Here is an 11,838-nt window from a genome sequence, read left to right on the forward strand (position 1 = left end):
AGTCAATAAACACGACATCTACCTGGGAACCCGTGTCTTTGGCCCTCTGAGTTTCGTGGACGAATAGTGCGAGCTGGGTTTCACACGATCATCTTTTTCGAAACCCAAGCTAATTCCTACAGAGTAGATTTCCAGACACATGTGTTGTCTTCCTGGGTGAACCATCCTTCTCCGAACCTCCCTCCCCACCTTCCATCTTTCTCCTTCCTCTGCCCCTCACTCCCACCCACACCCCTAACACAACTGTTCACCCCAGTCTACCTGCGAAACAGCTGTTGTGTGTTTAGCCAGAACAGTGTAACTATGTCTGTGTTTGGTGAATTGTTTGCTTTACTCCTAAATTATTTACAGGCTGCCAGAACTTTCTGTGCCATCTTCATATTGCCCTTTGTCCAATTTGCTTGTGTCAGTGGATTTCCTCTTTCTTGGCTGGTATCATCACTAAATTGATTCTCCATCCTGCTTCACTTACGTACTTTCCTTATTGCATCATATGCTGCAGTGCTACCTGGTGGCATTCAGTCTCACGGTGGCTAGTGGTGATAATGCTTTGGCTTGTGTGTGTGTGTGTGTGTGTGTGTGTGTGTGTGTGTGTGTGTGTGTGTGTGTGTGTGTGTGTGGTTTGAGGTTTTCGGGCATATCAGCATATGGTTGTATAGTCATTAGTAATCACTAATCAAGCACTTGTTTATAGGACTTAGAGTGTTTCAGTACCTTGTCCAATTTCTATGGTGGTCTATTACCCACTAGCTGCAAAACATCCTAGCATAAGATTAGCACACAAGATACCATATGTGAATACTAGTCCAGAGAATACAGGCGAATATATTGTTTAATGCAACATGCATCATCTACAATTAATCTGTTGCTGTGGGCTGAGGACAAGTGTCATCTTAGAAATGTGCGTCTCAAGTATAGATCTATTAAAGCAATCAGTAATGTATGTATTAAAGTCCAGGCTGCTGCTATAGTAGTTAAATGTTTTTATTGTGATGGATCCATTTCAGCTAGATTGCCATGTTCATACTACGTGCAGAAGTCTCAGGGTATTTCATCTGATTTACATTTTATATCTTGCATACCAGTTGAAATAGTTATGTCATGGAATGATCTCCCAAAGACATCAATAACTCTGAGGGAATGTTGTCTACACAGTGTGCTTTGTTTCAACTTATGTCTTTCAGTGTTTTGCCAAATTCCTCTGGTAGTATCATATCTGTCTTACCTCATCTTCATCTAACCTTGCATCTTTAGGACCAGATGATTAGAAATAATTGCAATTTAATTTTTTTATTCGGTTTTCTGAGAGTTAAATGAATGGAAGAAGTGCACAATTCAGATTTTACTCATTCTGCTGAGAAGTCATTTGCTTCCATAATTAGCTGGTGACTTTATTGTAATATTTTTCCAAAATGAGTGAATCTGATGTGCAGTCAATCAGCATGCAACAACAGATATTCTTTTAGCAGAAGAAGTAACACACATTCACATCTGAAGACATTTGTACAATATCTGCAGGGTTTAATAATGGACGTGAGTACTGTTCAGTGCTGTGAAGGGAAAACATCAACTCATTGATGCAAGCTAGAGAGGATATTTTCAGTATTCACCATCTCTAATGATCTTGTCTTCAGTTTGATATTAAAACTGAGTTTTCTTGTATGCCTTTAGTGAATTTGCAGCCTGTTGATTTGCATAACGCATTGAGGTCCTTTGGTAACAGTGGAGACATACAGATCCTTGTCATTTACTTAGTATTATTTTTCATTTTAATTTCAGTTAGTAACTACAATACAATATCATTTTAAAGCTCATATTAATAAAATTATTGTGCACCATTTGTATGCAAGTGTTTGATTTAAGCTAGAGAATACTCAAAAGAAAAGAAGATTATATTCAGTTTGTTTGACAGTTTGAGACTTGGTTTCACTTCTTTCAACCTTGTGGACTGATACCACTAAAATTTAAAGGAATAAATATGGAGAAAGTGAATCTTCTATTAATGTGACAAAACATGGTGTTCATAAAGCTTGAGTTTTTTGGCCAAATGTGCTTTAAGCATTTGTTTGTTTGTTTAGGATATATGTGCTGTGTAATTATGCGTTTCCAAGTTTGTACCTGGGGAAACAGCCTGTAATAGTAATCCAACACTTATTTGACAGACTGGTGTGTTAGTAATTGTACATTAGCCAAAATAATTTCATTTTCCTACTAAGCAGCTTTATTTTTGGTGGTGTTATTAAAATAAATTTTCTGTATTAATTGTATTGAAAGGAGAATTTTTTTACCTTCCGGAGGTGAAATGACTGCACTTTCGAGATGAACCCAAGAAGGGAAGACTGAGATGAAGGGGAAGGCATCAGAGATAGTTGTGTTTCAAGAATACTCTGTGTCCAGTTGTGAGTCTAGAAAATTAAAGAACTGGGCAAGAAACAAGGAGGGGTTACAAGGACGGGAAACAAGAAGTAAATGAATAATGCAATTAAAAGCTAGGAGGAAACCAGAAAAGGAGAGAGAGAGCGAGAGAGAGAATAAATAATAAAACACTCCTAATGAAGAAAAGATGAGGAAAAATAAGAAAAAATGAGGCTAGGGAATTTGTTAACCATGGTTACAAGTCCAGCATAGATTAGCAAGACCTGAGAGTATGTCAAAGACAAGCTAAGCATGGTTTTCACAGAGACAGCAGGTGGCAGTGATGGTTGGCAGAGACAGTGACTGGTCAAGGACAAGGTGAGTAAGGTCTAAGAATTGATCAGTTTGGTATTTAAGGAACACTTGGTGGGAAGATGGGTTACAGCCACAGACCAGAAATTTTTAAGAAAAGGCCTGTAGAAGTAGCACAAAAATGTCCAGTTTTGGAAGAAAGATATATGGGACTGTTGCGTGACTTAGTGAGAGCATGTTTGCAGGAATGTAAGTATTATAAGGTAGGGTTAAGGAATATGATGAGCTAGTGAAAAAAGGGGAAGTGACTTACTCTGTTGAAGGTCACATGGTGAAGGAGAAACATGTGGAACGGTGGAAAGATTCTGTACATAATAAATAATTATATAAAAAGGAGCTAGTCATTGAATGACCTGCAACGATAGCTGAAAGGGAAATAAACCAAACAATAAAAGTAGATCATTAAACACAAAAATATGTACAAAAAGAAGAGAGGGGGCGAGGCAAAAGTTAATATGGGGACAAAATATTTCATTATTTACTCCTTCTTCTTCTTCTTCTTTTACTCCATCTTCATCCCCCCACCTCTTTCTCTGGTTTTTCCAGATCATCTTTAATTTCTTGCTTGTTCTCAAATGCAGTTTTCATTGCACTTCTTGGTTGATGTTGTTGTTGTGGTCTTCAGTCCTGAGACTGGTTTGATGCAGCTCTCCATGCTAATCTATCCTGTGCAAGCTCCTTCACCTCCCAGTGCCTACTGCAACCTACATCCTTCTGAATCTGCTTAGTGTATTCATCTCTTGGTCTCCCTCTACGATTTTTACCCTCCACGCTGCCCTCCAATGCTAAATTTGTGATCCCTTGATGCCTCAAAACATGTCCTACCAACCGATCCCTTATTCTAGTGAAGTTGTGCCACAAACTTCTCTTCTCCCCAATCCTATTCAATACCTCCTCATTAGTTACGTGATCTACCCACCTAATCTTCAACATTCTTCTGTAGCACCACATTTTGAAAGCTTCTATTCTCTTCTTGTCCAAACTATTTATTGTCCATGTTTCACTTCCATACATGGCTACACTCCATACAAATACTTTCAGAAACGACTTCCTGACACTTAAATCTATACTCGATGTTAACAAATTTCTCTTCTTCAGAAACACTTTCCTTGCCATTGGCAGTCTACATTTTATATCCTCTCTATTTCGACCATCATCAGTTATTTTACTCCCCAAATAGCAAAACTCCTTTACTACTTTAAGTGTCTCATTTCCTAATCTAATACCCTCAGCATCACCCGACTTAATTCAACTACATTTCATTATCCTTGTTTTGCTTTTGTTGATGTTCATCTTATATCCTCCTTTCAAAACACTGTCCATTCCGTTCAACTGCTCTTCCAAGTCCTTTGCAGTCTCTGACAGAATTACAATGTCATCGGCGAACCTCAAAGTTTTTATTTCTTCTCCCTGGATTTTAATACCTACTCCAAATTTTTCTTTTGTTTCCTTTACTGCTTGCTCAATATACAGATTGAATAACATCGAGGAGAGGCTACAACCCTGCCTCACTCCCTTCCCAACCACTGCTTCCCTTACATGCACCTCGACTCATATAACTGCCATCTGGTTTCTGTACAAATTGTAAATAGCCTTTCGCTCCCTGTATTTTATTCCTGCCACCTTCAGAATTTGAAAGAGAGTATTCCAGTCAACATTGTCAAAAGCTTTCTCTAAGTCTACAAATGCTAGAAATGTAGGTTTGCCTTTCCTTAATCTTTCATCTAAGGTAAGTCGTAAGGTCAATATTGCCTCACGTGTTCCAACATTTCTACGGAATCCAAACTGATCTTCCCTGAGGTCGGCTTCTATCAGTTTTTCCATTCGTCTGTAAAGAATTCACATTAGTATTTTGCAGCTGTGACTTATTAAACTGATAGTTCGGTAATTTTCACATCTGTCAACACTTGCTTTCTTTGGGATTGGGATTATTATATTCTTCTTGAAGTCTGAGGGTATTTCGCCTGTCTCATACATCTTGCTCACCAGATGGTAGAGTTTTGTCAGGACTGGCTCTCCCAAGGCCGTCAGTAGTTCTAATGGAATGTTGTCTACTCCCGGGGCCTTGTTTCGACTCAGGTCTTTCAGTGCTCTGTCAAACTCTCCACGCAATATAGTATCTCCCATTTCATCTTCAACTACATCCTCTTCCATTTCCATAATATTGTCCTCAAGTACATCGCTCTTGTATAGACCCTCTATATACTCCTTCCACCTTTCTGCTTTCCCTTCTTTGCTTAGAACTGGGTTTCCATCTGAGCTCTTGATATTCATACAAATGGTTCTCTTTTCTCCAAAGGTCTCTTTAATTTTCCTGTAGACTGTATCTATCTTACCCCTAGTGAGATAAGCCTCTACATCCTTACATTTGTCCTCTAGCCATCCTTGCTTAGCCATTTTGCACTTCCTGTCGATCTCATTTTTGAGACATTTGTATTCCTTTTTGCCTGCTTCATTTACTGCATTTTTATATTTTCTCCTTTCATCAGTTAAATTCAATATTTCTTCTGTTACCCAAGGATTTCTACTAGCCCTCGTCTTTTTACCTACTTGATCCTCTGCTGCCTTCACTACTTCATCCCTCAGAGCTACCCATTCTTCTTCTACTGTATTTCTTTCCTCCATTCCTGTCAATTGTTCACTTATGCTGTCCCTGAAACTCTGTACAACCTGTGGTTTAGTCAGTTTATCCAGGTCCCATCTCCTTAAATTCCCACCTTTTTGCAATTTCTTCAGATTTAATCTACAGTTCATAACCAATAGATTGTGGTGAGAGTCCACATCTGCCCCTGGAAATGTCCTACAATTTAAAACCTGGTTCTTAAATCTCTGTCTTACCATTATAATCTATCTGATACCTTTTAGTATCTCCAGGATTCTTCCATGTATACAACCTTCTTCTATGATTCTTGAACCAAGTGTTTGCTATGATTAAGTTATGCTCTGTGCAAAATTCTACCAGACGGCTTCCTCTTTCATTTCTTAGCCCCAATCCATATTTACCTACTATGTTTCCTTCTCTCCCTTTTCCTACTGTCGAATTCCAGTCACCCATGACTATTAAATTTTCGTCTCCCTTCACTGCCTGAATAATTTCTTGTATCTCACCATACATTTCTTCAATTTCTTCATCATCTGCTGAGCTAGTTGACATATAAACTTGTACTACTGTGCTCCTGCATTACCCCTATTTGATTTTGTATTTATAATCCTGTATTCACTTGACCAGAAGTCTTGTTCCTCCTGCCATCGAACTTCACTAATTCCCACTATATCTAACTTTAACCTATCCATTTCCCTTTTTAAATTTTCTAACCTACCTGCCCGATTAAGGGATCTGACATTCCACGCTCCGATCCGTAGAATGCCAGTTTTCTTTCTCCTGATAACGACATCCTCCTGAGTATTCCCCGCCCTGAGATCCAAATGGGGGATTATTTTACCTCCAGAATATTTTACCCAAAAGGACGCCATCATCATTTAACCATACAGTAAAGCTGCGTGCCCTCGGGAAAAATTACGGCCGTAGTTTCCCCTTATTTTCAGCCGTTCGCAGTACCAGCACAGCAAGGCCGTTTTGGTTAATGTTACAAAGCCAGATCAGTCAATCATCCAGACTGTTGCCCCTGCAACTACTGAAAAGGCTGCTGCCCCTCTTCAGGAACCACACGTTTGTCTGGTCTCTCAACAGATACCCCTCCGTTGTGGTTGAACCTACTGTACGGCTATCTGTATCGTTGAGGCACGCAAGCCTCCGCACCAACGGCAAGGTCCATGGTTCATGAGGGGAGGCACTTCTTGGTGTGCTATCTTATATCACCGTCTCTCTCTCTCTCTCTCTCTCTCTCTCTCTCTCTCTCTCTCTCCATGCACGTGCGCGTGTGCATCCCACTTAATGTCTTCTTTTTACTGCATGTGGGCCCTCTCAACTTTTTGTTTGAGTGACCTGCTCCTCCTCCCAAAACTCATCCCTATCCCTTTCTGGGCTAGGAAATAACACTTCTACAAGCTAGGTAATGTTTTTTCTACTTTTAAATATGTGTATCAATAGTGCTGGAGTTTGTATACAAATACTGTTTTGCTGGTTTTCAATCTGCAGTAGTTTGCTAGTTATTATGGTATTGTCTCTCAGGTTTGTTTATTCTTCATTCACCTAATGTAATGTTATGTGACATATTTTGCAATCTTTGAGCAGACAGTGAAGATGCTGAATCTGAAGAACATAGTACCAATGTGAACTTGCAACGTTTACTTCGGAGTGGCAACATATCACTGGTTAAAAGGAAAGACAGGCCAAGAAATCCTAACATTTCAGGTAAGTGCCAGTCATCAGTAATATATTATCCGTGTTCTTGTCATGTGTGCTGTGTCACTGGTTTATGTTTTCCTTATAACAATAAATGAACAGTATAAGATTGTTAATCTCCCATTAAATTTTTGATCAGGATCACCTGCAATTTTATCTAATTCACTCATACACTTGCTTCTCATTTTTCAACATTATCGTTATTGTTCCTTCAAGGTATTCAAGTTTAGTGGAACAAATTGTTTTAAATACTCTGCATAGAATTACACCACTTGAGGTTTCAAACACCTAAGAAATGAAGCTCTTAAAATTTCACTGCTTTTAAGAAATTGCAATGCTGGTCATTTCTTTCAGTTCTGTAAGTAGGAATATAAAAAAAAGTAGGAAGATATTTTTTCTTAGCAAGAATGACAAGAAACAATCTTCAGATTTCCTGAGTGGTGAATAAAAATTTCATCTCCAGTACTGACAATGAAAATCAATGTACAAAGTTAAAGAATATTGTACAAGTGCACTATAGACAAGTATGCTCTGAGCAATGTTTGAGGGGTGAGGAAGACCCACCATGGTTCAATAGCCATGTTAGAAAGCTGCTACAAAAACAGAGAGAGGATAAAGGCAAATTTAAATTAGTCAAAGCCTCACAGACAAACAAAAACTGAATGAAGTTAAAATTGGTGTACAGAGTTATGTGAAACATTCAACAGATTTGAAAGTAAACTTCCGACTATCAAATTGACAGAAAATAGTAAAAACTTTTGGTCTTATGTTAAATCAGTAAACAGATCGAAGCCATCTGTCAAGGCACTTTGTGACCATAATAGCATCGAAATGGAGAGGGACACATAGGAGGTTGAAATACTAAATGTCTTTCCCAAAACTGCTTCACAGACGGTGCACATTATAGTTCCTCCTTTAAACTGTCACACAAGTATCAGAATGACAGATACCAAAATAAGTGATGATGCCATAGAAAAGCAACTGAAATTGCGGGACAGAGGGAAGGCCACAGGACCTGATGGGATACCAAAATGATTCTATGTAGAATATGTGAAAGACCTTGTTCACCTTACAGCAGCAGTACACCAGAGGTTGCTGGAGGGGCAATGCATTCCTAAGATCAGAAAAAAGTGCTGGTCATTCCCATGTTCAGGAATATTTGTCAAACAGAAGCACAAAACTATAGGCCTGTATCTCTTGACATAGATATTTTGTAGAATTTTGCAACATGTTTTATGCTCAGGAACTATGACATTTCTGAATATCAAAAATTGTCTGTATAATTATCAACATGACTTCTGCAAAAAATGATTTTCTGAAATCCAGAGTGCTCTATTCATCCACGAGACCCAGAATGCAGTAGATACAGGTGCATTGCTTTCTCCTGCATATATCTCTCGAGAAGACCATGAAGGTAAAATGGAAACATTTGAGCCCACATCGTGATTTACCAGCCATCAGTCTTCCTGCAAACCATTCACAACTGGAACAGGAAGAGAGGGAAGTGATACTAATACATAAAGTGCTCTCCACCACACACCATAAGGTGACATGTGGATTTTAGATGCAAATGTATAAGCAACTTCTCCAGTATGAAATTATGGGTGTAATTAAAATTACAATTTCATTTTGATGAAAATTGTGTAAAATTTAGACAGTGTTTACTGACAAGTTAGTCTTGCAGATCATTGCCTGAAATAAATGAACATGTAGCACTGTCTTAAGATCTACTATGACCTTCAAAGCTTTCAAACAATTTTCATGTTCAGATATTCCTTTCAGTAAATAGAGAATTGATTCTGAGTGGACATTTCATGGTGAAGATCATTGTTATAACTCATTTTCATTAAGCAATCTACATATTGTGTCCATTATCCAAGAAATAAAAAAGTAAAAAATACATTGCATTTGTTGTCAATAATCAATCAGATTTTTCTGCTATATTTGTACAGTACTTACTTATAGTACTTACTTCACCCATGAAGAATTTACATATCAGCTTTGCACTGTCTGTGTGTCAATGTCTGTGGATGTCCAGAGCATTTCAAAGTTCATTGAAGTGGTTAGTAAGCTTATGCTTCTTAAATTTCAATTATATTTATGAAAAATTACAAAATAACTTTCTTCATGGCTAGTTTTGTCATTCTATCATTCTTTCAAATAAATGTACATAATCTTATAACCCAATTGCCCATATTGAACTCTAATTTTGTTTTTGGATATTGGCATTTTCTACAACATAAATTTGCATCATGTTGTTGCCTCACAACATCTAGGAAGACGTGACTTTCAATAGATACATAATCAGGATTGATTGTGTTGATAGTGAAAAGTTCTGAACACTTTAAATGGCAAATTGTGGCCATGCTGTTTTGTGACTTAAGTTCCAGATCTAAATTTTCATAACGTTGGTTCTGACGGAAGCTTGTGGAAAGTCTGTAACACATTGATTAATTGTGAAATGATGAGTATATGAATGGGAAAATGCTCAACAAGGACCTTGGTGTTAATTCTAGATCTGACACTACTCTCCTCATTGTTTTCATTATGATTATTTCTCTAATAACAGGAAATCATTGAAATGCTTTTCCTTCACTCACTGCTGAAAGTATAAAAGTTTCACATAAGTCACAGTGTGTTAAGCCATATTATGTCCTCTTGCTTTGGGAAGATGAAGTAATATCTGAGTTGAATGAAAGGAAATTCAGTCAAGGAAACTAATAAATTAATAAATTTGAGAGAGAATATCTGGCAAGTACTTACCTTTAAGAGGCGAAATATATACTACTGTTGATAGAAACACATAAAAGTAAAAGGAACGCAGTACCTGGCATTGGAAGCTAATAGTTTCTAGATCATGGAGATTGAGAGTGGTATGTAGGGGAAGGTTAAAAATGAAGAGCAGATCACTTAGGCCCCAAGAGACACCCACCTGTATGAGAACAAGGATAGACTCTACCTTCCTATTAATATGACTTGCAATCACAAATTGTGGGATTGTTATTTTGTATCTGTTTTATCTTACTGTCACAATAAAGGAAATATCAACATAATGAGGAATCTGGGATACTCACACTCAGATGATTATACATGTGCACTTGACTATTGATATATGAGTAACAAAAGAATATGACAGAGGAATTTATATCTTGAAATTTTCTTATCAGTATTTAATTATTGGAAATGTAGAAAGGTATGTGAATTTTTGATTGACAGAATCACACTGAAAAAGCTGTGGTCTGAAGGTATGAGAATTAATATCCCATTGCATTTTTGCTGTAAATTGTTATATCCTACATCAGGTCTCAGATGTAGATTAATAATCTTATTATACCATTCAGTAAGTCTTTTGTATCTAATATGTAACATCAGAATAGAGAAGGAAAATAGTAGTAAAACATGGAACTTCAAAATGATAAATTTACCATCCTACTCCAGAGGTGTAACAATACGTTACATAACTACCATAAAGGCCACTCTAGAATTTTGAACCTATGCGGCATGGAAACAACATATTGAAATAGGAACTCTATATTATCTTAAGTTCATATTGGCCTATTCTTTTAAATACTACCTTCCCTTGCATTCCACATCTTCTTAGCACTACAGCAAAGAGTCTTTCATGACTATGTTGTACTGAGAATTGTACGTAATGTGTTTTGTATCCCCCAGGTTGTCTGATGAATATAACTCCTGTCTTGGTATAACAACAGCTTTTCATAACTTAGGGGCAAATTTGCAAATAATTATGAAAAGCAGACTCCTTAAATAGAGTTCATCACTGACAAGTCCAGCAGTGTAAAAATATTGTGAGTGGGACTAACAGTATGTGATTGAGAAAATGTCAACATTTTCTGGTGTGTTAATAGTAATTGCTGCTCTAAATACTGAGCCACTGCTGAAAGTCCTTACTGATCTGTCTTTATTTTTTTCAGGTAATGGTTCTTAATGCCACAGAGCACAGTAATCCTGACAGCGTCCTTTGAAGATTTTGTGTAATTAGCTGATCATGAACTTAAAAATATTTATTATATGGACAGAGAATTTTATTTGTGAACATTGCTAGAACTTCAGAAGACCTGTAGAAAGAACATCTTGTATCTGACATCAGTTGAAATGTGGCTACTGTATTAGATGTGTTTGTGTTTCCTAAGATTTTGATTTTGATGTATATTGTCAGTGTGGAGGTACAATACCAGTACCATACAGAATAATATTGGCACGTTGGTGTGCCAGCTCATTTGTCTGTCTTGTGTGTGTGTGTGTGTGTGTGTGTGTGTGTGTGTGTGTGTGTGTGTGTGTCAGAGAAAGTGTATATGGCTAATCTTCTTTTTAACTAGAAAGTGTGTGGTACATCAGAAGATATTCTTTGGTATCAGTCATTCCATACCATTTATTTTGTATCAAAACTTTATATGTATCTAAAATAAATCACTATCGAGATCTCATCTATGTAAAATAAAGTTTCTTACTGAGAACTGTGTACACCAGTCATTGTATGAAATACCCCCAGGCAGTTTTCTCCCATCAACAAAGATATAGAAAAGGAGGACATGCATGTAGCCAAATATTAATTTCAATCTTTCCTTACTATTGTTGGTGTTGCCTTTTTTCTCAGTCAGTTTATTGTAGCCACAAGTGATATAACATTTTAATGTCCTCACAATTTAAAAAGGCAATGGAAATATGAGGGTTGACCAAAAAGTAAGTTTCCCAATTTTATTCCTCTACAAAATAAACTATGCCATGGCATGAAGGCAGGTGAGTTTGACTGATAAGTGTTGACAATCCACATAACATCTTAC

General features: G+C 37.3%; 1 protein-coding gene across 1 annotated transcript in view; it reads left to right on the top strand.

The window, feature by feature from the left end:
- LOC126251790 (nucleoprotein TPR-like) overlaps positions 1-11,511 on the top strand; it is a 419,454-nt gene extending 407,943 nt beyond the window's left edge. Inside the window, exons 27-28 of the mRNA XM_049952417.1 lie at positions 6,923-7,042; positions 10,969-11,511. Coding sequence (XP_049808374.1) covers positions 6,923-7,042; positions 10,969-10,982 — 134 coding nt within the window. The 3' untranslated portion in view covers positions 10,983-11,511. The remainder of the gene's footprint in view (positions 1-6,922; positions 7,043-10,968) is intronic.
- The last annotated feature ends 327 nt before the right edge of the window (positions 11,512-11,838 follow it).

The sequence above is a fragment of the Schistocerca nitens genome, chromosome 4 (genome assembly GCF_023898315.1).
Source record: "Schistocerca nitens isolate TAMUIC-IGC-003100 chromosome 4, iqSchNite1.1, whole genome shotgun sequence".
In the NCBI taxonomy this organism is placed as follows: domain Eukaryota; kingdom Metazoa; phylum Arthropoda; class Insecta; order Orthoptera; family Acrididae; genus Schistocerca; species Schistocerca nitens.